The sequence below is a fragment of the Capra hircus genome, chromosome 18 (assembly GCF_001704415.2).
Source record: "Capra hircus breed San Clemente chromosome 18, ASM170441v1, whole genome shotgun sequence".
Lineage (NCBI taxonomy): Eukaryota > Metazoa > Chordata > Mammalia > Artiodactyla > Bovidae > Capra > Capra hircus.
Window position 1 is genome coordinate 26,107,308 of NC_030825.1, and position 27,284 is coordinate 26,134,591.

The 27,284-nt window shown below is 49.1% G+C and overlaps 1 protein-coding gene across 1 annotated transcript; it reads left to right on the forward strand.

The window, feature by feature from the left end:
• Positions 1 to 27,035, forward strand: LOC102188340 (liver carboxylesterase). Its single transcript, XM_018062017.1, is given in 15 exon segments — positions 1 to 93; positions 2,357 to 2,561; positions 6,136 to 6,280; positions 8,601 to 8,734; positions 9,827 to 9,980; positions 11,683 to 11,787; positions 13,787 to 13,891; positions 16,217 to 16,255; positions 18,780 to 18,832; positions 18,834 to 18,918; positions 20,705 to 20,785; positions 21,061 to 21,208; positions 25,252 to 25,383; positions 26,365 to 26,437; positions 26,701 to 27,035. Coding segments are annotated over 15 exon segments (1,695 nt in total). The 5' UTR covers positions 1 to 41; the 3' UTR covers positions 26,885 to 27,035.

Genomic DNA, 27,284 nt, shown 5'->3' on the forward strand with positions numbered 1-27,284 from the left:
GCGCAGAGACCGGAGGAGGCAGAGCTTGCTGTCCTGCCACGATGGGGCTCGTCGCTCTGGTCCTAACCTCCCTCGCCATTTCCACGGCTTGGGGTGAGTCGTCCTGAAATGCAAATAGCGGGCGGTCTTTGAGAATCCTTGTGGGGGACTAGGTGGAGGAGAGTCTACAGGGCAAAGCAGAGACAGGCTGCTGGGTCCCGCTGCAGCAGCGCGTGCTGTCAGGACTCTGATAGATAGATAGTGAAGTCGCTCAGTTGTGTCTGACTCTTTGCGACCCCATGAACAGTAGCCAACCAGGCTCCTCCGTCCATGGGGTTCTCCAGGCAAGAGCGCTGGAATGGGTGGCCATTTCCTTCTCCAATGCATAAAAGTGAAAAGTGAAAGTGAAGTCGCTGAGTCGTGTCCAGACCCCATGGACTGCAGCCTACCAGGCTCCTCTGTCCATGGGATTTTCCAGGCAAGAGTGCTGGAGTGGATTGCCATTGCCTTCTCCAAAAGTGGGTTAACGGAGTATTAATGTGCACTCTGGAGTCAGTGTGTGGGTTCCCATCCAAGGCAGCATTCAGTAGCTGTGTATTCTTAGACAAGGGATGTTTCTTTTCTGTGTCTCAGTTTTGCACGTCTAAAATGGGGGTGAGAACTGTATCTCCATCATTGGGCTGTTGTAAGTGTGAAATGGATTGTTTGTAAAGAGTGTCTGGAATTGGAAAAAAGTGAAAAAACAGTGATTCATAAGTAAAAGAGTTGTTATAACTTACAGTGTATTAGTAGACACTCTGAGATGTGGAAAGCCCATGTGTCAGGAGCCAACTGCCATCTAAGAGATGCTTTTCCCAGGGTCCCAGTGGAGGGGGCGTGACACCACCCGGTGGGCTCAAAGGTGAAGTACCAGGTGTGTCAGGGGCAGAGGAAGAAGGGAGGAATCTGGGCAAGAACTTTATTTTGGTTGGTGGGGTGGGCTGGATAGGGTGAGGGAACTAGCCAAACCCTGCCACGCTCTAGGGCTTAGGGAGTGCCCACAACTGTTAGGTAATTTGCCCTGGTGTGATTAGGGCAGGCTGATAGTGGCCATTGTGGGGGGCCTGATAAAGAAGATGGTTGGGGTTCAGCCTCTGGCAGGCTGGAAGAGAAAGTTCATTCCTGTCTCCAGGGATTGGCTAACTCTGGGAGGGGCAGTTCCCCCAGAATCAGCAAGGCTCCAGGAGTCAAAGCATCAGAATACACAGCATAGAAGACATGGTTAATAGAAGGGTGCAGCAAGGGACCTCGGAATGCATCTGTACCATTTTATAGATGGAAAAACTGAGGCTCAGAGAGGGAAAGGTATGTATCCAAGGTCAGCAGGAAAATCATGCTCTGAATTCTGTCCCTGTCTCCTGAGACCAGAGCCAGTGCTCTGACCGTCCAGTCTACACTGGGTTTAGCCCTCTTCCTGGTGCTGTGACACTGTGAGAGGCCTGGAACCGAGGGGAGAGCCGAGTAAGAAGCACACTAGAAGCTGATTATCCCCTTTCTGCTGGTTTATCTGGGGAGAGTCAGTCTATTTCCATCTTTCAAAAATCCATACTGGCGCCCTCCATTTCTTCAGTTACCTCTTTCGTAAAATGGGCATATTAACGTTTCCCTAGCAAGGCTATTGTCTTTGGAATGTCCACGTGGCACAACGTACCCAATACACATCCTTGCATGTACCTCAAGGGGTAACCGCTGCTGCCACCACTGTTGCCTATGCCTCACAGCGCATCATCCACTTTTTCACCTTTGCCAGTTGGGCATCTGTCCACTACATGTCTCTTGAAGGCTATCATCAGATGTGTTTATAAGACCAGATCTGGGTTATTCTTCTCTGTTCTGGCCACACGCTTTGAGGGAGAGGTTGTCATTTTATCTGTATCTAAAGGGGAACAATTGGGAGGGTGAGAGGCTGGAAATCATTTCCTGTTAGGATGCTTAAACAAGCTGCAGCTGTTGAGGACGGACAAGAAAGGACTTGAGAGATGAGTATGAACAGGGGTCGACACGAAGGCCACCTGCCTCATGAAGGTGCAGGATGTCCCCAAGCTGGGAGGACCAGGCCTGACGTGGCAACTGCAGGAGACGCATTTGAGCTCAGTGAGAAGGAACTGTCTCCTCCATGGGAATGGGACAGACAGGATGTGACCCCCCGTCTCATTCTCTCTCATGACCCTGTGAGTTAGGAAGAACAGTTAGCTTCACTCTCTCTCACATAAGAAGCAGAGGCTTAGAGAGTTGGGAGGACATTCAAGATCACGTGGCAAAGGTAACAAAGTCCACCCAGAATCCAGTTCCAACCTTCACCACTGATGTGTCTTCATTTCCTCTCAATGTCCACCAGGGCTGCCACCCTCACCACCTATAGTGGAGACTGCTCAGGGCAGAGTCCTGGGAAAATATGTCAGCTTAAATGGATTTGCACAGCCTGTGGGTGTTTTCCTGGGAATTCCTTTTGCCAAGCCTCCTCTTGGATCCTTGAGGTTTGCTCCGCCGCAGCCTGCAGAACCATGGAGCTTCGTGAAGAATACCACCTCTCACCCTCCCATGTAAGCCGGGGTGTGGCTTTTGGCACCTTTCAGGGGGGATGTTAGTCTCAAAGGGATGCAGGAAGGAGCCAAGGAAATCTGAGGGGCTCGTACTTTATTCTGAAATCCCCAAGATAGTGTAGATCCTCACCAGCATTCCAAAATTCTCACAGTACTGTAGAGCCTTTTATTCAACCAATACTTCCGGAGCACCTCCTGTGTGTCAGGCGTGTCCTAGTCTCCTGGGACCCGTCAGTGACCCAAAGAAAGATCCCACCCTCATGCAGCTTGCCTTTGTATCAGGGAAAAACAGATCCTGAGCAATATGCAAGGTAAAGATTATATAATATGTAAGAATAGGCTAAGTGGTTTGGAATAAAACCAGGAGTTGAGCAGTGGTGTGGGCAGGTCAGAAGTAATGATTCTGTTTATTCTTCTGTCTTGATCTTCGATGCAGCTGGGGAGTGAGGTGGGCCAGGAGGTGTGTGGGTGGGGAGTCTTTGGGGTATCGCCAGTTCCTAACTCCCAGGTGTGGCTGCTGCCTAGTAAGGAGGAGAGCAATGTTCAGTGTGTCCTAGTCACGGTGTCCAGGTTGGGCAAAGAAGTCAAAGTCATGCCCCAGAACACCTAGGACATCTACTTGCGTGGATCTCTGGGGATTTCCAGGATCTGCTTCTTGCCGCTAGTTTCCACCCTTAGGTGAGGTCCAGAACCACCTCATTAACACAGCAGATGATGCGTTTGTCACTTTCTTCACTTAGGAAATTCCTAGGGTTTTAGGAACTCCTTGCAGGAAATGGGAAGACCAAAGATATATTTCTTATTAGATCACAGTATCATATCATACAATACAGATACTTTATTTTTTTTTAATAATTTAAAAAATTTTGTTTATTAAGTTATTATTGGCTGCGCTGGGTCTTTGTTGCTGCACGTGGGCTTTCCCTAGTTGCAAGGAACAGGAACTACTCTCTAGTTGAGATGCGTGGGCTTCTCTTGTTGTGAAGCATGGGCTGTAGGGCTCGGACTCAGTTGTGGCACACGGGCTTCGCTATCCTGCAGCATGTGAGAGCTTCCCAGATCAGGGATCAAACCAATGTCCCTGCATTGCAAAGCAGACTCTTAGCCATTGGGCCACCAGGGAAGCCCGATACAGATACTCTGGATGTCTGCTTTGCTCATTTGTATCATAAACATGGTTATATGTCATTGCATACCACAGCCTGACATTATATTACATTGGGTATTGAGTTATAGTTTATTTACCCAGTCTCTTATTTGGGACCATTAAGTTCTTCTTGATATTTTTGATAATATAATTAGCACTGTGATGAACTTCCTATAGCCAAACCGTTATGCACATTCACGGTAATTGGGGCTGAACTCCAAGAAATGACATTTCTGAGTAAAAGAGTATCATCTTTTGTTAAATTTCCTTCCAGAAATGTCCCAGCTACACTCTTTCCATTCATATATGGAAACTTTCATTCACCAGACCCTAGCCAATGCTTGAGATTATTAAAAATGTTTTGGCTATTGAGTAGGCAAAATAATAATAATTATTAGCATCATAATTATTTATATAATTTTAGAGTCTATTCTGCATTTATCTCAATACTAGTGATGTTGAACTCTCTTTCCCATTAAATTTTTATTGTATCCTTTTATGAATACTGTATCCCCTTGCCTTGGTGATCTGGGGACAGCTCCCCCAGGATGGAAATCAGGAGGGTCTCTATGGGGCTCTGACAGTCACTTGACAGCTATGTCATCCAAGCACCTCAGGACTACGGGCCACCATGCCTGCTTTCTGCAAATCTGGAAATGTGGCTTATAAAGTCCTCGGAAGCATAAGCAGTGCATAGTCTGACTCTTCATGGCTGTGTGACCTTGGGCAGGTTCTATAACCTCTCTGTGCCTCAGTTTTCTCAACTGTGAAATGGGGATAATAATAGAACCCATATCATGGGTCTGATCTGAAGATTTTTTAAAATAATTTTATTTATTTTATTGTTTATTTTTGGCTGTGCTCGGTCTTTGATGCTGTGCGGGCTTTATCTAGCTGCAGACGGCGGGAACTACTTTCTAGTTGCATTGCGCGGGCTTCCCATCGCAAAGGTGTCTCTTGCGCAGCGCCGGCTCCAGGGCGCGCAGGCTTCAGCAGCTGAGGCTCCCAGGCTCTAGAGCACAGACCTAGTAGCTGTGGCTCACAAGCTGAGCTGCCCCGTGGCATGTGGGATCTTCCCGGATCAGGGATCGAACCTGTGTCTCCTGCACTGGCAGGCAGATTGTTTCCCACTGAGCCACCAGGGGAGCCCCTGACCTGAATTTTTGTGGTTGTTCAGTCCATAAGTTATGTCTGAATCCTTGCAACCCCATGGACTGTAGCCCATCAGGCTCCTCTGTCCTCCACTATCTCCTGGACTCAAATTCTTCTCCCTTGAGTCAGTGATGCTATCTAACCACCTCATCCTCTGCCACCCCCTTTTCCTCTTGCCTTCAATCTTTCCCAGCATCAAGATCTTTTCCAACAAGTTAACTCTTAGCATCACGTGGCCAACGTATTGGAGTTTCAGCATCAGCAACAGTCATTCCAATGAATATTCAGGGTTGATTTCCTTTTGGATTGACTGGTTGGATCCCCTTGCAATCCAAGGGACTCTCGAGTCTTCTCCAGCGCCACAATTGAAAAGCATCCATTCCTTAGCCTTCAGCCTTCTTCATGGACCAATTCTCACATCTATACATGACTACTGGAAAAGCCATAGCTTTGACTGTAAGGACCTTTGTGGGCAAAGTGATGTCTCTGCTTTTTAATATGCAGTCTAGGTTGGTCATAGCTTTCCTTACGAGGAGCAAGTGTCTTTTAAATATTAAGTATTGCCTGTTACCACTGTTGGATCTTTCAGATCCATTATTTGGGCAATGCATAACTCTTGACAAGATGAGCTGACAGAATCTTAGCTTGTCAGTGCTGCAAGACCCATATAGAAATCATTCCCCTCACTTAGACATGGCAGACTGGGACCCAGAACAGAGAAGGAACTTGCCCAAGGTCACCCGGCATGTAAGTGGCAGAGGCAGAACGAGAACCAAGCTCTCCTAATGTTGCACCACAAATATTTTGCCCTTGACCTGTTGCATGCCTTAAATGACTGCCAACAGAGTGGCTTCTCACCGTTTTTGGAAGTCTCCCGTGAACTGGAACTCCTGCTTGACCTGTAGAGGAGCATGAGCACCCTGCACTCGCTATGCAGCAGAGAGACAACTGCAAGCAGAGAATGCAGGAAATGATCCACTTCCAGGCTCATAAGCAGCATCTTCTTGACACAATGCATTCCAAAGTCTCCTGAAAGGGGGAGGTGCCAGGCCTTCTCATTGGTCACTCTCCCCAGAGACCTTGGTGAGCCCTAGAGCCCCCTGTTCTGACCCCCCAGGTAGCCTCCTACTCATTCCAGTGTCTGGAATGTGGTAAGACAGCTCTGTTTACAGGCTTAATTCTCCCAGTCCAAGACCTGGCCTCACTACTGGAGACATCTCCTTGGTCAGCTCTGATTGAACATCAGGAGTTCTTCTCTTTCCTTGCTCCTCCCAGGTGCTCCCAAAACGCAATGTTTGGGGAAATGGCCTCAGACCTCCTTAGCAATGGAATGGAGAGCGTTAAGCCTAAATTTTCTGAAGACTGTCTTTACCTAAACATATACACCCCTGCTGACTTGACGAAGAGAAGCAGGCTGCCGGTAAGCAGCGGGAACCACTGGGCAAGGCTGGGGTAGACTGGAAGGGGATGAAGGCAGTGTTGAGTGGGGGCGTCGTGGGCCAAGGGTCTTCTGGGGCCCCAGGGCTTTCTTGTGCACCACAGCCAAACCTGACATCAGGGAGCGCAGGTGGCCCACACCTCTGTTTCCCCTCGGCCAGAGTAGGGCCCCTGGGGGAGATTGCTGCACATCTGTGATGCACATTTCATTTTTCCAGGGCCTCTCATGCTAACAGATGGACAAGAAGGATGACTCTTAATTGCTAGATTAGGAATCTGATACCCAGAGAGGGTAAAACGTCATTTCCATAAAGTTAGAGCTGGAAGGAACCTTGGAGATAAGCCAACAAGCCAACCCTTCCTTTACAGACAGAGAAACTGAGGCCCAGTGAGGGGAAGGCGCGGTCACAGAGTCGGGTTGGCAGGACTGGAGCACGGGGCTCCTGGAACAGCCGGGAGCGCTCTGACACACACTGGCATGGAGCCTATGTGTGCCTTTCCTCAGCATACAGAGGCCTTCTCTGACAGCTTTCTGGGTTACAGCTTGCGGGGCAGAGCCTGGAGCAACAAGGTTGCCCTTTCCTTTGCCAACTATCAAGATTTTCTTGTAGTTTATTTCACTTCCTAATTGTCTCTGGCCCAGGCTAGTGATTCAGTGAGTCAGCATTTCCAGAATAAATGGAGCCCAGAGACAGGGCAGCCTTCCAGACTCAGGCTAGAGGGTGGGGCTGGTCTGCTAGAAAAGGAGGGGTCAGCGGGGGTAGAGACTGGGTGGCCACGCACACCCAGCCATCTCCCAGGAACACCCTTGGCATGGTGCCCAGATGTGGAGGAGGGTGTCTGAACTTGGGACTAGAAGCTTGAAGAGGTGGGGACATTGATCACTCAGGCATTCATTCATTTGCCTGTTACATACTTAGTGCTCCCCCACGTAGCTAGAAGTGGGGGTTAAGAGAAAAGAGGAACGTAAAACTATGACCACACAGCCCCTGCCTTTGAGGATGTGCACCGAGCTGGACTAGGTTCTTCAGCAAATCGCTGCTGACCAGCCCCTGGCTCAGCCTGGACTCAAGAGATGACTGCAAACTCAGTCCCTCCACCAGGAGGCAGTCAAGGATCGGAGGTGTTGGAGGAGCAGGGGCTCGGGGAACCTGAGGCTGGAGAACCTCTAGTGTGGACACAGGCTCTGGAACTGCAGAGTCTGGGTGTAAAGACTAGTTCTGCCTTTTACTGCCTGAGAGACCTGGCTCTGTTTCCTCAAATCAGGGAAAATCACACATGAGTTTTCAGTGATGAATATGAAGATTTATGGCAGTGTCTGGCACAGCACACGAGGCAACTTCTGATGCATTAGTTAGAGTTGAAGGGAAGGAATTCCTCTGGCCCCAACAGCCAACCTACGGCAGACAGCCATTGGCTGCTGGGTGCTGGGTGGCTCAACACGTGGACTCTGCAGTCAGACTGCCTGGGTTCAAGTCCTGCCTCCACTGCCTGGTAGCTGCGTGACCTCAGGGTGGTTAAGTGCCCCCGTTTTCATGTCCATGAAATGGGATAATAGGAGTCCTTCATTCATGGATGAGTTATTTTTAAATGCTTAAAATAATACTTGGTACATAGTTCATGTATGAGTTCTTCAAAATTTTTGATAACAAAATCATTATATTACTTTAGCTATTCTCACTTTCTTGCTATGTGAACTCCTTAAATTTGGGGACATGCATTATGAATGGCCTCAATTCTTACCACAGTCCTTGGCACCTAGTAGGTTTTCAGATCATATTCATCAAATGGCTCAAGAATTCTTGGAGGAGGTGGTTTTTAGGCTGGGCTTAGGAGGATGGGTGAGATTTGGGGAGCAGAAGGAGGCAGCAGGAAGTCATATTAAGATGAGGTACCACCCATGGCGTGTGCTTCTTGACACGATCATTCATTCATGAGATGCTGCATTCGCCACTCAGAAGGCAACTAAGATGAAGCTGAAACGCTGAAACAAGCTTCTAGCCAAGGGCCTCTGCACGCTGAGTGCACTGAGCTGGGCGAGGGGTCCAGGAGTGAGGGTGGCGGGAGTGCTGGGGAGGAGACGGTGCTCGAGCCTTGGCTGTTCCCGTGATGATGTTGTCAGCATGAGGAGCGCTGAGCGCAGGTGGCACTGGGGCAGGGGAGACAGGCAGGGGCAGCCAGGGTGCCCTGAGTGGGGTGCTGGCCTGGGCCGCAGCTGGAGAACGGGTAGGTGACCAAGCCTGCCTCTGAGGTCTTCCCCAGCTCTGCTTCCTGTAACCCTGTGGTTGCATCCCCCCCTCCAGGTGATGGTGTGGATCCACGGAGGAGCTCTGCTGATGGGAGGAGCATCAACCTATGAAGGGCTGGTCCTCTCTGCCCATGAAAATGTGGTGGTGGTGACCATTCAGTACCGCCTGGGCATCTGGGGCTTCTTCAGGTAAGACCCTGGACTCTCCTGGTGGCACACTGCCCCCAGGGTGGGGGTGCTAGGACCCCACTCTGGTCATGCACGCCCTCAAGGGGCTCCTTGCTAGGCTCCCTGCTAAGGCATCTGAGTGCCCCCCTAACTGGGCTCCACCTGCCTTCTCGTTCCCCAGCCACCCTGGTGCACTGACTTCTGAGCTCTTCCCCATAAAGCACCCAGTCTCCCTGACGCACTCCTATCACTCCTACCAAGCCCAGCCCAGCTGCCATCTCCTCTGAACTGCTTACCCCTTTCCACTGTGGTGCCTGGCGTGCTGCAGCATCTTCAAGATGACGGTCACCATGCAGCACAGCACCTAGAGGCGCGCACAGCTTTCCTCCTGGGGAGGTGAAGAGGGGTAGACTCGTGGGAGCTCCAGGAAGTCTAGTAGGTGAAGGAGCGGGTGCCTGGAACTGGGAGGCTGTAAGGAGCATCTGACTCCAGGGGACATCTACTGGGAGGAGCCTTGGGCCCACTCACCCCATTTCCCTCCTGGAGTTTGGCACATGCATGAGTGAAGGCTTGAGTCTCCTGCATGGATTCTCTGGGGACAGGAACCGGGTTTCCAGGAGGCAGTTACTGAGCTTTTCCTGAATGTACTGGTGCCAGGAACCCTTACCCTGAGATGCTGGAGGGTGGGCCGGGGGAGGGGTGGTCACCTCCTTGGAAAGACCTGTGGGCTGGGGGAGGGTTGTCCCAGGGGAGTCGTGTCCCAGGATGTGTCCCCTTCACGGAGACCCCTCAGCTCTTCCCCCCACGGCCTGTGTCTGCTCCCTGTGACAGTGTTACTGCGTGTACTCGCCCCACTTCCTCTCCCCAGGCCTCTCTACCACCTTAGCCAGGGTTGCACCCCGACCGTAGCAGATGCTTAGTCAGTAGATGCAGGATGGCTCTGCAGAGCCCTGTAGCAGAGCAGGACAGCAGGAGAGTGAAGACCCCGTGTCAGGGCTGTGGAAGCCCAGTCCTTTCCAGAAGGCTCCCCTGGACCCCCAGCCCCATCTCTGGTCCTCAGGGCCCTGCCGGGACATCTCTGCTCCCAACCCCACCCTGTCCTCTCACTCACAGCACAGGGGACGAGCACTGCCGGGGGAACTGGGGCCACTTGGACCAGGTGGCCGCGCTGCAGTGGGTCCAGGAGAACATTGCCAGCTTTGGCGGGGATCCAGGCTCTGTGACCATCTTTGGAGAGTCAGCAGGAGGGGAAAGTGTGTCTGTTCTTGTAAGTCTTCCCGGCCCTGATGTGGCTGCTGATGGGACCCCTTGCAGACCAGCCCATCTAGTCCTGGGACCTTTACTTCCAAGACCTGCATTCAAGGTTGACTCGACTCTGTGCAACATCAGATGGTGGAGAGTTAAAGGCCAGACTCCCCTTGGCCCCCAGGAAGCTCAGGGCTCAGCTCAGCCTCCGGGGCCATAGCTACAGCCACAGCTGCGACAGACACTCTCTTCTGTCCTGTGTCAGCTGAGCTCATCCTCTCCTTCTTAATCATTTTAACGTTAGGAGTCGCCTCACTTCTCTTGAGATTAGGGGTGGGTGTAAGTGATTAATCAGAGGAGCTGACCATGAGGTTGGTCTGAGTGTCCTTGTCTGACTTGAAGCCAGGCCTACAGTTCGGGAGACATGAGCACTAGGAACAGGTTGGAGGCCCCCTCTGAGGGCCCTGGTGGCTAGTCCATGCCCAGGAGGGAGGGCAGCAGTCTCTGGGGCTGAGGGATGGAGCTGGGCTGGGCAGAAGGAGAAGAAGAGGAGGGATGGGGGATGGGACAGGAACAAGGGACACAGACAGGACCTGGGAGTGTGGTGTGGGGAGTGGGAATGAGGGAGACAGCGAGGGAAGCTAAGCCGGAAAGCCAGACTAGAGGGTGCTGGGAGCCGTGGGAAACACTCCAGCTCCCTCACGTTTGGGCACTATTACTATATTTTTAAAACATGTGGGATCATAGTTTAATATTCAGAGAGAACTTTTTTTTATTTTATAAAATGGAGAAAAAAGAAAATCATAGATAACCCCCCCCATAAAAGTTCATCCACAATCCCATTAGCCAGTGATTCTCACCACGGACAGCTTCATTTTTCTAGTCTTTTTTCCATGCTGTTGTGCTGTGCTGTGCTTAGTCACTCGGTTGTGTCCAACCCTTTGCAACCCCGTGCACTGTGGCCCACCAGGCTCCTCTGTCCATGGAATTCTCTAGGCAAGAATACTGGAGTGGTTGCCATGCCCTCCTCCAAGGGATCTTCCCAGTCCAGGGATTGAACCCAGGTCTCTTGCACTGCAGGCAGATTCTTTACCATTTGAGCCACCAGAACAGCCCTTTTTCCATGAATCCCCCTATCTATCATCTATCTGTATCTATGAATTTCTAAACAAAAAAGCCTCCTTTACATTATAGCATATATGTTTCCCTAACCGTTAATTATTATTCATGTTTTGTGTGTATACTCATTAGTATTTCCTTGTAAAAATGAAAAGTCCCTTATTTACCCCATGTCATATATTAAAACCTTGTGCTATTTCCACTTTTTACTGTTATAAATAACATGAACAACTTAGAGATTTTTGTTTGCCTCCAGATCATTTTCCTGAAAATAAATCCTGAGTAATGGAAATGGGAAATCAGAACTGTGTGTTTAAATCGATGCTAGAAATTTCCAGCTGCCTTTCAGATACTTTGACTGTTGTGATCAGTGCATGCTTCACTCTGCACACCCGGTTCCCTCTAGTGGAGGTTTTCTTGGAGAAGCTGGACCCTCTGGTCAGTCTAGGGAACAAGGTCAGTCAGGTCAAGGAAGGACCTGTCATGTCCACTGAGCCCCACGGTCTCCATGGGAACAGACCAGGACAGGGCTATGGGTATGTATAGCTCTTGAAGACCCCACTCCCTGTGAGCATAAACTCCCTTTCTTGCCACTCTCCTCCCAGGTTTTATCTCCTCTGGCCAAGAATCTTTTCCACCGGGCCATCTCAGAGAGTGGTGTTGCCCTTATTCCTGGCCTGGTCAAGAAGGACTCTAAGGCTGAAGCTAAGGTAGGTCTCACACTGGGCTGTCCCTACAGTCCAGTTCTGCTGGCCCATGCTCTGCTCTGCTGAAGTGGTGAGGGCCCTTTCTTATCACAGGGTCTGGCTGACATCCTCAAAGAATCATAGAAGTGAGGGTGGCTGACCAGGAAGGGCGAGGACACACCCCGCCCCACCTCCCAGTTCTCCTGCTGATCAAACTGGGGCAGAGAGCAGAAGCACTTGGCAAGGTCAGCCAGTGATGAGGGCAGAGCTGGGCTCGGGCTCGTGACTCTGGACTGCCGGCCCCGGTGCACTTTGCGCTGAACACGCGTCCCAAAGTGCGCCAGGTGTGGTGAGGGGCTGCACAGTGGGCAGTGGCCTGTCATGTGTGTTGCCTCCCTCAGTGTCTGAGTCTGCTGAACTCACTGGCCTCATGGGAGCCTGGAGTGGACTTTCCCTGGGGGCTGTGACTGGGGTCGGTCCCTGGAGCCTTCATTCATTCCTTCACTCAGCAAGTAGTTTTGATGTAGTCTGACATCTGGCAACCTCATGAAGCTTCTATTGTAACTTAGGAGATAGAGTCATAATTATACAGCTGCAAAACCTGTAAAAGGTCCACCGTGACTAGAGCAATAGAGAAGGGCACCTGATGTCAGAAGAATCCAAAAGGAGCGCTTAGTCCAGTGTGTTGGGAGAAGTTATCAGGAAAGGCTCCTGGCAAAATCTAATGATCAGCGAGTTGAGATGAGAAGGATAAGCAGTAAAGTACTTGGTAAGAAAAGAATATCCAGGAAGAGGGAACATCCTGAGCAAGTGTCCTGTGGCAGGAGGAGGTATCTCAAGTGAGAGAGTGAGGAAGGCTGATGAGGCCAGGGCAGAAAGTGCAGACAGGGCCTGCAGAGAGCTGAGGATGGGGCCACTGGCAGGGCCATACTGCACAGGACCTCGTGGGGCCTTTGCCTTTATTTGGAGAACGTTAGGAAGACAGGGAAGGGTGAGCAGCACGAAGGCCCTGCTGAGGAGTGTGCCTTAGAGTCAGTGATGTGGAGCGTTTTGGCCGGGCTGGTTTGGTGGAGGGGTGGGGCCAGCAGCCACACTTCAAGGGAGGAATCTGAGACAGTGACGGAATCGAAGATTCTGATTCTTGCCCTCCCTCCCTCTCTCTCTCCCCACTCTGTCCACTTCTTACGGTCATTTCATTTATTTAGCAAACATCTCCTGAGCCCTGATTGCATGTCAGACACTGGACCCGTCTCCAGGCAGCCGTGCACACTCTCCAGTGCCCCAGCATCCTGGCACCTGACTTCTCTGCTGCGTCTTCCCCCTGGCTTCACTTTGCCAGTGACTGGCCTGAGGCCACATGGCTGTTACTTGGATGAGCCAAGATTTGAAATTAGACAGTGGGATTGTGGATTCCACATTTTTAAGCTCCATTCCATGATACCTCTCTTCAGTTTCAAGGATACTGTGCCCATTTTAACAGACATAAAGTAACAGAGCAGAGGCTGTATCATTGGCATGCCTGGGACCCAGGACCCACACAAACTGGTCTGGAGCATTTTCTTTTTCTTTCTTCTTCTTTTTCTTTCTTTCTCTCTCTCTTTTTTTTAGTGTTTTAAACTTTAATTTTGTTATTATTTTTTTAAATCATGTATTTATTTCTGACTGTGCTGGGTGTTTGTTGCTGTGTGCAGGCTTTCTCTCGTTGTGGCGCACAGGCTTCTCACTGTGGCGGGTTCTCTTGTTCCGGAGCGTGGGGTGTGGGGTGCAGGGGCTTCAGTGGTTGTGGTGCGGGGCTTTAGTTGCCCCGCAGCAGATGGAATCCTCCCAGACCAGGGATCAAACCCGGATCCCCTGCACTGGCAGGCGGACTCTTAACCCCTGGGCCACCAGGGAAGTCCTGGTCTGGGGTGTTTTCTGCTACCACGGGCTGCCTTTAGAAACTGAGGCTGGGACGGAAGACCTCGGTGCTGATGGAGGGAGAGGCCTGGCTCTTGAATTCTGCTGTCGCCTGTGATCTCTACAGCGAATTGCTGCCTTTGCTGGGTGCAAGACCATCACCTCGGCTGTCCTTGTTCACTGCCTGCGCCAGAAGACGGAGGACGAGCTCTTGGAGGTAACACAGAAGATGGTAAGTGCATCCGTTCTCTTGGAAAAACAAGCCCCTGAACGTGGAACCCTGGCTCCAGGCTTCACCATTTCAGCTTCAGTCCTCTTGCCCTAGAAAAATTACCTGGGACAGTTTCTCACCTCCCAGGAGCAGTGTCAGCCTCTGGATCTGAATGGGGAACTGTTTGTCTTTATTATTATGGAATATCTCAAACTTTAGCAAAGTCAAAAAAAGAATGTAATGAACAATTAATAATCCTCTAGATCTATCAAAACTTTTTTTTCTATTCTTTTTTAGATATATTTTTAAAAATTAAATATCGTATATTTCAGAGGTAACTACCATCCTGAACTAAAGTTAAGAAATATGAAAAACAAATATTTTTGGAAAGATTATCACTTTTTATCTTCGTTAACGTAGAAACCATTTCATTTTTAAGCCAATGGTGGGCCACTTTTCTAGATTTTTTAAGACTCTGCCTCAGTTGTTATTCTAGGAAAACTATACATCAACCCATTAATCTATCCAACCATCCATCCATTTACTCATCTGTCTTATCATTCCTCTATCCAGTCCACAAATCCACTCAAAACTTTTCATTCATCTATTATTAATTATCCATGCACCACACCAATATTGTCACTCCATCGTCCATCCCTCCAAATCAGTGATCCACCCATCACCCATCTCCATGTATCCACTCATCCATCTGACTCACCAGTACTCCCCGTACTGACCACTTCATCCATCCACGTGTCTATGTGAAGTGTGTGTGTGGCGGGGAGGGGTGGTAACAGGGAGGGTGATGCAAACGTGCATCGGACATATAATCCCTGCTCACAAGGAACTTTCCAGGGAGAAACACACCCACGTACTTTGTGGGCTCTGTGTGGTAGGAAGACAGAGAGGGGAAGTATTTGTTATACTAAGCAAGGATGCTTCACAGAGAAGGTGACCTGTGAGGCTTGATGGATGTCTGCGGCAGCGTGTCATCACAGAGAAGCCGCAGCAGGATGGACACCCAGAAATATAGCACCTGGGCCAATAGGAACTATCCTTTCTGTCGGGGAGGGTTTGAAAGAAAGCCCAGAGTAACCTAAGCACCTGGGCTCTGTGTCTGGACTCTGGAGGGTATTCCTGAACCCCCAGCAACAAGTCTCTGACACTGGACTCTGAGCCCTTTCCAGTGTGGCCTTGGCCTTGGGACTTAGATCCTGGCTTCTCAGGCTCACATGATGTGACCTATATGTTCAAAGAATGAAAACACAACTGCTTTCTAATGCCTGAAAGGATGTAAATTTATTTCAGCACCTCTCAATGTGGCCCAAGAGGTCCAGTTTATACAGGGAGAATTGGTAACTTTGGTGAAACCCGGAGCCTCTATAATCCTCCTTTTTCTGAGATCATGTGGAAGTGTTTCCATGATTACCTTCTCACCCTAATACACACACATAGACACACACACGCATGGACACACGCACCTGGATTGCAGGGCTACAACACGTAATGGAGAGACCATTTTTGCTGACCTCATACATGCTGGTCAGGCCTGTTAGCTACAGTATAACAATAAAGTCAGTACAATCCTGATAAACTTACAGCAAGGAGCATTTTCAGTGGGTTTGTATGAGTCAGGATTTTCTGATGCAAGGTGAGGAGCTCATCTCACAGTGCTTTGAGGAGAGAGAGGAGTATGCTGGGACAGAATCCTTCGGTAACTCCCTGACAAGCCCAGGAGGTGATGGCTTCAGGCGCGGCTGGATCTGGATGCACGTATGATGCGATTAAGACTCTCTCTATCCTTCAGCCTTTCCCTTCCTGTGTTGGCTTCACTCTTAGGCAGCTCTGGCCCCTAGGGAAGTTAAACAACAATGCTCTAGTCTCATATCCTATCTGCCCAGAAACCCCCTTTCCCAATAACTCCAGTAAAGGTTTTGGGTAAACTCTATTGAACTGGCATGGGCACGTGTCCACCCCTGCAGTAGTCCCTGTATTCCGGGATTTGGTGCACCGGAGGCCACATACAGATGCCTGCAATCATGGAGTGAGAGCGGGGACAGGGGGTCCCCCAATGGAAAATCGGGGTGCTGTTGCCTGGAAGAGGAAGAAGGGGAAATGGGTGGGGGGCAGGGCGGGCACCTGCAGCAGTGCCCTGCAGCACCCCCTCGCCCACCCTCCACCGGCTCCCTTTTCTGGTGCCCGGGGGAGGGTGTCCTGCCCTCTTCCTCTCAGCCCAGCCAGCGTGGCGCCAGGAGGGAGCACTCGGTACCTTTTGGCACAGCTCACAGAGGTCAGCTTTCCTCCCAGGAAGCCTGCTCACCACAGCCTCTGTCTTTGTCTTCACAGAACTTTTTCACTCTTGATTTCTTGGGAGACCCAACAAAGGTAAGGACCTTTGGCTTCTTAATTATGGGTTTGAAGTTCTGACACCCTTAAGCTCCACTTACATATGAATGACAGGAATTCTGCCATGCGAAGCCATAGCAGCTCCTTGTGTTTACCCTGCTGACCCCGGAGAGAGATAGAGTACTGTCCGGGTGGCCCCAGGAGGAGACCAGTCATCAGACCAGAACCCAGTACCCCAACCCCCAGGCCAGTGCTCTCCATCATCAACTCTGTGTCCCTGTCCCCATCCAGCCCCTGGTCTTGTTTACATCCCTAAAATGCCCTGTTGGGAGAAGGTGAACGGGAAACCTCCACTGTGGGGAGTGGAGATGCCTGGGTAAGGAGCTCTTGAGGAGCCTTCTCGAGGAGCCTGGATCGTCTCCTGGGGGGTTTCAGGTTGACGGACTGTGCAAGTTGCAGTGTTTGCAGGGATGTGGGGAGAGGAGCCACGAACTTCAGTCCTCAGGACACCACCCTCCTCCCAGCCCCGTGGGAAACTCCAACAGCAGCTTCCCATCTCCCTAGTCTCCTCCCACCTTTGAACGCTTCCCTTCACCAGGTTCTGATGGCATTACTTCTGTGGCATCTAAGTCCTGGCCTCTCTGCAGACTCCCTGGGGAGTCTCACCTTAAAAGGTGTAGAGAGGATCAAATGAGACTTAGTCACTCAACAAAGTCTTTTTCTTTCTAAGTATAGTTGATTTGCAGTGTTGGGCTGGTTTCTGGTATATAGTGAAATGATTCAGTTATACATATATACACACAATCTTTGTAATATTATTTTCCATTATGGTTTATTGCAGGATATCAAATATAGCTCCCCCTGTAGGGTCTTGTTGCTCATCTGTTTTACATAGAGAAGTTTGTATCTGCTAACCCCAAACTCCTAATTCATCCCTGCTTGACCCCTTTTCCCCTTTGGTAACCATAGTCTGCTTTCTGTGAGTCTGTTTTGTTTTGTAGGTAAGTTCATTTGTGTCATATTTTAGATTCCACATATAAGTGATATCATGTGGCATTAGAGCTTCTCTTTCTGACTTACTTCACCTAGTATGGTGATCTCCGGGGCCATCCATGTTACTGCAAATGGCATTGTTTCATCCTTTTTCATGGCTGAGTAATATTCCATCATATGTTCTTTACCCATTTATCTGTCGCTGGACATTTAGATTGCTTTCATTTCTTGGCTACTGTAAATAGGGCTGTTGTGAACATTGAGATGCATGTGTCTTTTTGAATTCGAGTTTTCTCTGGATATATGCCTGGGATTGGGATTGCAGGGTCATATCATAATGATATTTTTAGCTTTTTAAGGAACCTCCATACTGTTCTCCATGGTGGCTGGACAAATTTACATTCCCAGTGTAGGAGGGTTCCCTTTTCTTCACAGAGATCAAACAAGGAGCTACATTTTTTTGTCTTTTTCTTTCATCTCTAAAACCAGTAACGTATCTTTTCGTGGTCCTAGTTAGTGCCAGCTTTTGCATTCTTGAGTTTTGTGCCGTCAGTGTTGCTGTTTAAAATAATCCCCGACCACAGACAGAAGGGCTGTCTTGTGGGCCAAAGGGCAGGCAGCCTACGATGTGTCTGACTTGTGAGAAATACGAGTATTAGACAAACGGCCTTCAGGCGTGGATGACAGTGCTGCTGGTCAAGAATTCAGTGTTAATGGATCGACATCGCAGAGCATCCAGAATAAGGAAAAGACTATTTGCCGATCAGTTCGGTGAGCTGGTTAGGAATATGCTAAAGTAACATCTGTGGCGTGTGACGAAGCCATGGGAAACAATCTATGTTTGTGATTTTATGAGATGAAGGCGGATTTTTTAAAAAAAGCGTAGTGGGCGGCACTGTTGAGGCTGATGCCCCAGGGATTTACAGCCGCATCACCCAGGGAACCCCTGAGTCCTCAGTGGCTGTTGGTTTCTTCCCAGCTCATTCTTTTATCGTTCGTTAATTTTTGGCTGTGCTGTGTCTTCATCCCTGCACGGGCTGTGCTCTAGTTGCAGCGTCGGGGTCTACTCTAGCTGTGGTGTGCAGGCTTCTCATTGCTGGGGCTTCTCTTGTTGCGGAGCACAGGCTCGAGGCACACGGCAGCAGCTGGGCTTAGTTGCCCCGAGGCCTGTGGAATCTTCCCAGACCAGGGATTAAACCCCATGTCCCCTGCATTGGCAGACAGTCTCTTAACTGGGGGACCACCAGGGAAGTCCGTCACAGTAACTTTTTAGAGCTTAAGTACCACAAATATTGAGAGCTGAATGAGACTGGAAAGAGACATATATATATATAATTCAAATATATGCACATATTATATATTTTTATACCAAATTGACTGAAGAACTTTCCCCATCACCTGACCACTGCTGTCCCCTGGTCAGAGTTCTACCCTCTGGGGTCCACAGAGTTATCCCCCTTGGTTAGGACTCAGGTGTGTGGTAATGGTTGTGAGCTCCGGCAGGTGGAGACGGGGATGCGGGTGTGACCTGGAAGGGGAGGCACAGACAATACTCTGCCCTCTTCCCCAGACCTATCCTTTCCTGCCCACCGTGGTTGACGGAGTGGTGCTGCCAAAGATGCCAACAGATGCTGGCTGAAAAGAACTTCAACACCGTTCCCTACATCATCGGAATCAACAAGCAAGAGTTTGGCTGGATTATTCCACTGGTGAGAAAGCGCAGGCCTTGTAGACTTGTCTCCCAGCACATCACCCTCCCGTCTGTGGTCACAGACCTCTCTCTGGGACCAGGCCAGCTGTCCCCTTCATACAAGTTGATATGTCCGTGGAAACCATTTCCTATGGTCCACACTGTCATCTGGGTGGTGCGGTTCTGGGGACCCATGTCCCCACACAGTCTGTGATTGTCCTCCCATCCGTGAATCCCGAAATGTCGGTTCCAGGAGGGCTGATAGAGATCATCATTGGGCAGATGAAAAACCCAAGGCCTGGGCAGGGCAAGGGGCTCAGGAGTTACGGAGAGTGGGGCCTGGAACCTGCAGCCTCTCGCCTCGGGCTTGCTGCTCTCATGCTTTCTCCATAAATGACCCCCGCCTCACCCATGCGCCCACTCATCTCACTGGAAAGAGTGGGAGGAGCCTGCTTCCTCCTGAGTTAAAATTGACTTCTAAAAGTTTTCTGACAGAGATAAACAAAGGCAGACACTAGGTGAAGTGGTAACAGATTTGATTCAGTTACATCCCTGCTAGAGGGAAATGATCCATTGTGAACTGAACCCAATCCCTGAAATGAAAGCCTGGAGCTTATTTAAGGAGTGGGTGGGAGTGGGGTGGGGTGGGGTGGATTATCTGTGTGACTGGACTACCTACTTGGATTTGTTAGCTGGCATTATCTGGAGAAGAAACAAACTTCTGTCTTTACAACAGGAGGCAGCGGTGTAAGTAGAATCAGGCCCCCACTGAAGTTAGGCCTTTATCATCTCACAGGGACTGGAGGAGAGAGCAAGAATTATCCCCTGGATGTTTGTTTTTCATAGAGATGGCTCTTAGGTCCTTGAGGAAACAGCTTTGGGTGGTAGATTTACATGTAAAGGGACAAAGAAAAGATTTATAATTACAAGAATTCTAAAGTAACTGCTCTAAGAGGGAGTGTAGGGACCTACCTGCCTATCACTAGGCTTTGGCTGAAACAAAGAGTAAAGTCTCCTGGCAGCCCAGAGCTCTTGAAGGGGGCCTGCAGTCATCCTGGGGATGTGGCCTAAAGCCTCCTTTAGCTGTCCTGGAGTTTGGTCAAGTCTCTTAGGGCTGAGTTTTAATAGCGTTGTTATGTGCAGAGTTCTGCGGTTCTTCAGAATGACTTCCGAGGTTAGACCAAAGGACCAAAGTCATAATGGCAGGACTGGGGGCTTTCTCAGTTATCTGACTAGCAGATCTGCCTGTAAAGCCCCTGGGTCGGGAAGATCCCCTGGAGAAGTGAATGGCTACCCATACTCTAGTATTCTTGCCTGGAGAATTCCACAAACAGAGGAGCTGGTGGGCTACAGTTGATGGGGTCGCCAAGAGTCAGACATGACTGAGCTACTGACACTTTCACTCTTTTTTTTACAGTTATCCGACACAGGTGGGGTATTTGTGGGGTCCGTGTCATCTGCCCCTGAGCCCTTCACTTCAACACTAGGCTGGCCGAAATCATCCCTCTCTGTCTTGACCACTCTGGGGACTCCAATTGTTTGTGTGTGTGTGTGTCTAAACAGAGTCTAAACACACACACACACACGGACTAGGACAGCTTCCCTTAACAATTGCATTATCCGCTTTACCCTCCTTGGTCTCTGGATATGAAAGTCCATTTGAGTCCAAAACTCATCCAAAACCCATGCCCAACGAACGCATGATGAAGTGACCTTCAGCCTCCATTTAGTTTGGTCCGTTGGTCACTTTGGTTTTCCTGCTATTTCCTGATGATTTCACAACTGCTTAACCTTTGTTTTAACAGCTCATGGGCTTCCCACTCTCTGCAGGCAAGATGGACCAGGAGATGGCCAAGTCACTCGTGTGGAAGTCCTACCCCATCCTTGTAAGACTCAAATCACGGAAACTGGCTGAGCACCAGAGATGAGCAGGGCCTTGTTCCCAATTGCAGAGCAGCTAATGGCAAAATGAAGACTGGGGCTAGGGGTGGGGGAGTTCAGCTCCTGTTTTTCTGCCTTTCCACCTCAGCACCAGGGGTAGACGGGAGTGGCGGCATGGGGCCTGAGAGGTTCACCATTAACGCAAGCCTTCCTCGCTGGCTGGGGAAGCCAGGGCATTCACTAGGGCTTGGTGGTCACTTTACCTTTTGATCTATTTCAGAACATCCCTGAGGAACTGGCTCCAGTGTTCACTGACAAGTATTTAGGAGGAACACAAGACCCTGCCCAAAAGGAAGACCTGCTCCTGGACTTGATTGGAGATGGGTTGTTTTGTGTGCCATCTGTGAACACGGCCCGTTACCACAGAGGTGAGTCTTCGTCACTGTACAGGAGAGGGACACTGACCCCACCCGCTTCACACTGTATTCTGTCTTAACCGTCAGCATAGAAAGATATAAGAAACTTCAAGATCCGTTCCAGATAGCCGGGGGCGGGGCTCGGTCCCATTTTGGTTTCCACCAGAAGCAGACTCTGAGAAAGGATCTAACTGCAGGCAGTGTATCTGGGGGTGACCCCAGGTAACCCTGGTAGAGGAGTGGAGAAGTGACAGGGATGGAGAAGGAAGTCAGTCTACCCTGTGCTGCCAAGCGAGTGTCCGCCATGGACACCTGGAGCTGGGGAACCAGCAGAAGACGCGGCTCAGGGTTTTCCCCAGTCAGCAGCGAGAGAGCTGGGCTCTTTATCCTCCAGCTTTGATGAGTCATCAATTGAAGGCTGTTCCCAAGGGCAGTTAATTCCCTGGTGCTTTGATCTGCTGTACATGTGGGCAGAGTGGTCTCTGGCTGCCAAAGACCTCAGGCAAAGAGCTCCAGATGCAGGAGCTGGAACTCTGGCCAGTGCGCCCAGAAGCAGGGGACATGGGGAGACACCAACAGTCTCTGCCCCGGGGTCCCTCACCTGAATTACAGTAGTCTGTGGGGCCACAGGGCAAATATTGGCAGTTTTGTATTAGAAGCCGTCCAAGGTCAGAGATAGCTTCAAACTAGTTTGTTAACCTGTGGAGCTGGAGATAGCTTGAGGCCACATGTCGGATCAGGAATGTTGTCTGGGACCAAGAAAACCCAAAGGATGGAGCAGGGGGAGGTATGGGGCAAGTGGGCTGGAGAATGTTGATGTCTGCAGCTGGCCTTGTTCCATGCCAGTGTGTGCAGGGTCTATCGCAGGACCTTTCAGCATATCCCAAGACTGTGTGTGAGGAGGCCCTAGGGGCCTGAGGCCAGGGATGGAGGAGCTCACCTGAACAGGAGGTGTCCTTTTGGAGTGCCTTACTGAGGTCCTTACAGCACCCTCCCTTTCCAGGAGCTATCTCTCATCTAGTCTGCAAGGCAGGACATGGTTCTCTGACCCAGATCACTCTTTCTAACCATGCTAGAAGGGTTTTAGAATTTGGGACTCTATACGCATAATAAAAAGTAGCTACATCTGACCTACCAGGTCCCCCCAGTTCAATACAGTCATGGATAGGTTCTGGTTACCCTTCCTCCTCCCTAGGGTCTTGATGAAGCTCTTCAGCCAGGGACGGCCTGGGGTCAGAACTGTTCTTTCACAAACGTGGTCTTGTCTCTCCGTACATGTGGTTTCCTCTGCTTCATTGTCTGTTGACCCAGTCGTCTGGGATGTGTCAGGACGTGTCAGACCCGCATCAGAGTCATTTTTGCTTGGAATTCTCAGACTTTATCAACATTATACTTTCCTTTTTTAAACTTTTTGTACTTAAGTCTTTTTTTTATACTGTTGAGAACTTATTCTGAATATAAAAGTTAACATCTTATAGTTGTAGAACATTTTGAAAATATGGAAACACATAAACAAACTAGAAATTTCTAGTTTCTAGTCAAATTTCTAGTCAAAGCTAGCTCTGACCTTGGAAGCCTTCAATATTCATAGAAATATCTGCTATAAATTTTTGACATATTTTCTTCATTAATCTTCCCATGTCTTACATATCATTTAAATGTTAATTTTATATTGTGGTTTTTTTCATGGAATCCTAAATGGTAAGCATTTCCTCAATGTCAATGAAAACTCATAAAAAGCATCCATTATCTCATGGAATAATACATTAAAATTTACTTTAGTATTCCTGTCCTATTGGATATTGAGGCAGGCTGACCATACTTTGATGCTGTAAAACATTATGCTCAGTCTGATGTGCATATATCTTTAACCAAATCTCTGATGATTTTTTTTTTTAGATTTGATTACTAAAGGTTTAATTACTAGGCTAGCTTGTAGGACCATTTTAAAGTTTTTGATACATACTGTGAAACTGCTTCCAGTATATAAGAATGAATATTTCTTAATTCTGTCTGTTAAGATACTCAGATTAAAAAATAAAAATAATGCTGCCAACTTCATAAGCCCCTCCTTACCAAATAAAGAAAAAAGAACCTCACACTGTTTAAATTTGTGTATTTTTTATTACTAGCTCTTTCCTTCCCTCTGCTTTTCTTATTGTTCCTAAATGTTATTATTCAAACCTGTGCCCTACTTGTTCTTTTGAAGACTTGTGTTGTGGTTGTAGGAATTTAATAAATCTTAGAAGTTTAAGGCAGAAATTTTAAAAAGAAAAAAATAAACAAAAATATCTTTTGGGCAACATGCTCCCAAAAATAATTTCTCCCATTCATGAAAGTTCTTTCGCCTATGTTTGGATCATGAGTTCTTTCTAAAACTTTAAAATGGCAGAGCCAAGGTTAAAGCCCCTCCTTATGGCATTGTCTGCTTGACCTTGAAGTAAGGTAAAGTGAAGTGACTCAGTCGTGTCCGACTCTTGGCAACCCCATGGACTGTAGCCTACCAGGCTCCTGTGTCCATGGGGTTTTCCAGGCGAGAGTACTGGAGTGGGGTGCCATTTCCTTCTCCAGGGGATCTTCCCCACCCAGGGATTGAACCCGGGTCTTCAGCATTGCACACAGATACTTTACCATCTGAAGCACCAGGGAAGCCCCCAGCCTTGAAGCAACTGTTTAATAAGTGGCCTGTGGGACCACAGAGGATTGCTTCTTCCAAAAACCACCTCTTGCTAAACCAAAGTGCGAAGATAGGAGATGAGGGAGGCAATTAAATAGTTTCACATCCTCCTGTTGGGATGGCATATATTGTTAAACTACTTTGTGGGGAAATTTAATGATGTGAAGCAATCATTATGGTCATATGTAATGACACAGAATTATCAATAGTGTCATAGTTTCATATGCATAAGTGGAATAAGTTCTGAAATATTGACGAAGGTTTCTCTGAGCAGTGTGATTATAAGTGATCATTTTGTTCATTTTCCTTTTTTTTTTTTTTTTGGCATTTTCCAAATGTGATAGTATCCCCAAGGCAGGGAGGCAATGTTGTGACATCTCCCCACCAGTCTGCCCTGGGGCCTGACCCTTCCGCATTAGAGTCACTGGCTGTGGCATAACTATCAATGCAAAGCACAGAAGTCCCCAGGTAGGGGACCCACGAGTTAGCCCTGAAGGAGCAAGTTGGACGTCTCTCCTGAAGCATCAGCAGGAAAACTGACATCTTCTTGGGGCTTCAAGAGGGGGTGGAGAGAGAGGAGAGGAGAAGGAAGGAGAGAGGCCAGGAGAGAGGGTCTGTCCCCTTCCTCAGCCCCTTCTCCCTTCAGCCACTGCTGCACACTCCCTGGGCCAGGCAGGAAGCAAGGCACGTGAGAGGACGGACACAAAGGGTAGGAAATGCCAGACTGAGGTTTCCTGAGAGCAGGGAGCAAACTTTCCCCTCTCTGCATAGGTTTGTATTTAAATCTGCACTCTCAGGCTCACAGCTTGAATTTACTTCACTCTTCTGGGAATACACGTGAAAATCACTGGAAAGGTTCAAAAATGGACATAATGGAAGACACCTGTCAGGCTGCAGGTATTCTCAAAGGAAATGAAGACTAGCCTGTTAGCAATGAAATGCAATAAAGTGTGCGTGTATGGACGTCCTTGTGCATGGGTGATCAAAAGGGGCTTATGTGAACTGACCCAGTGCCCCTATATTTATTTAGAATGGAGCTACTCAAGGTTTGAACATTCATTCATTCACTCTTCACTTACTCATTCAACAAATACCCAGCTCAAATCCTTTTCCACCTCTCCCAACTATGCACCCTTAAGCAAGTGATGAAATTTTTCCAAAATTTTTCATGTGCTCATAACCAGGGGCTTCCTGTAGGAACACACAAGGTTGGCACACAGTTGGTTCTCACAATGGGCAGCTGCTATTAATACTGTTGTTGTTCACTCAGGACTAGGCATGCCCCCAATTTCCTGATTGCTCACAGCCCCGCGGAGACCTTGATACCATCAAGTGTGCGTCTGCTGAAATGAACCATGTATGAATCCTTGTTTCCCAGATGCTGGAGTCCCGACCTACATGTACGAGTTTCAGTATCGCCCAAGCTTCTCACCAGAGGTGAAACCCAAGACAGTGATAGGGGACCACGGGGATGAAGTCTTCTCTGTCTTCGGGATTCCAGTTTTGCAAGGTGATGGCCCTTTGGTGACTATAAACTTGGGGTTAGGAGATCCGGGTTCAAGTTTATTTGGTGACCTTGGGCAGGTTCCTCCTTCTCTGCAGGTCTTAGTTTCCTGAATTCACCATAACGGGGTGGAAGGACAAAGGTCCCAACCATTCTCTTGCTCTAATGAACCTGATAGAGAATGCGCATCCTTGTGCCCTAACCCATGGTCGCTCTAAGAATCCAGACCTGGGCATCAGCAAGACGGGAGCTGGGTCACCCGCAGGGCCCTGCTCAGGGCTAGAAGGCCACCACTCGCTCTGCCCTCACAAGAACACATCAGAATGTGCGTGAGGGTGAAGTTAGAGTTGTTATTCACCTGGAATCAGGACTAACATGTGTCTGTCTATCCGATCATCTATCTGTCTAAAACTCATATTTTTTAATATCATAATATATCTAGGTGTGTAATATTAAAAAAAAAGTCACAGATGTCTTCAATGCCTTAACCATTAGCAACTACAGACAAATTGTGTCTGACACATCGCAGAACTGTTCGTTACACCCAATGCCTCTGGGCATTTCCTGGTTGGGTGGCTTTTGCGGGATCTTGCAGCTCGGTTATTTTCCAGATTCTGTGAAAATGTGTGTGGATCAAGAACACCGAGAAAAGACCCAAAGGAGAGCCTCCTGGGAGTGGGGTTACTCTAGCAGCAACCCTGGGGTGTGTCCCTGAAACACTGAAGGCGGAAGGGCAGTCGGGGGGGTGCAGAAGACAAGGCAGTCAGCTTATGGATCAACTGCAGCCCTTCACTGAGCCCAGCCTCAGTCAGTAACTGTCAAGCTTGAAGTCCACTTGTGTTTCCCAAGATCTTCTCAGAATGCAGGCTTAGACTCAGTAGGTCTGGAGTAAGGCCCCCATTTCTGAATCTGTTAACAATTTCTCAAGTGCTGCTACTGCCCATGAACCACTCTTTGAGCAGCACTGGTTTTGTCTCCTCCCCACAGATGGTGCCTCAGAAGAAGAGATCAATCTCAGCAAGATGATGATGAAATTCTGGGCCAACTTTGCTCGGAATGGGTGAGCTGCTGGCAGACATGGAGCGGGGTTGGGCATGTCTGTTGGGTGGGGGGAGCTTCCAACGTGTGATGGTCAAACGCCCCGCCCTGTGACCTCTGAGATGAGAGCTCCCCTTGATAGATTGGTTGCCCAGGACATGGTCAGCCTCCTATCTCTGGAGGCATATCAGCCTTTGGCAGAAATGAAGCCGGGGTTCCCTGACAGTCTAAGAGGTCTAAGACCATACAGCAGCTTTGGGGAATTTCTGTTTGATTTTCTTCTAGGAACCCCAATGGGAAGGGGCTTCCCCACTGGCCAGCATATGACCAGAAAGAAGGGTACCTTCAGATTGGTGTCAACACTCGGGCAGCCGAGAAGCTGAAAAGTGAGAAAGTGGCTTTCTGGAACGAGCTTCTGTCCCAGGAGGCAGCAAAGAAGGTCCCACAATCAAAACATGTTGAGCTGTAAACGGGGGTTTCTCTAGAAGGGTTTGTGTGCCAAAGAGGCATCTTATTGTGGAGGCTGAGGAATTATCCAGTGGGAGTGGCAGAGGTCCGGGAGGAGGAGTTTCTGTTTCTGTGGCCTCAATTTGGAAATAAATGTTCTTTTGGAGACCAAGTCAATGTCTTTGTCTTGCGCTGAAATTAAGTCTTCCTCCTCAGTGAAAGAAGGATGAAGACAGTGGGCACCATTGGCAGGAAGGTGCTCTGGCCGTTCTGGCTTGACCTCTGGATGTGCAGAGTGGAGCGGGCTGGGCCCTGGGAGGTGCTGAGGGGCCACTGCATTGCTCCATGCCTCTGGGCCACCCACAACTCCAGTGAGAGGATGTGGGGGACCAGAGTGCCGTGTCCCCCTCCTCCATGAGGAG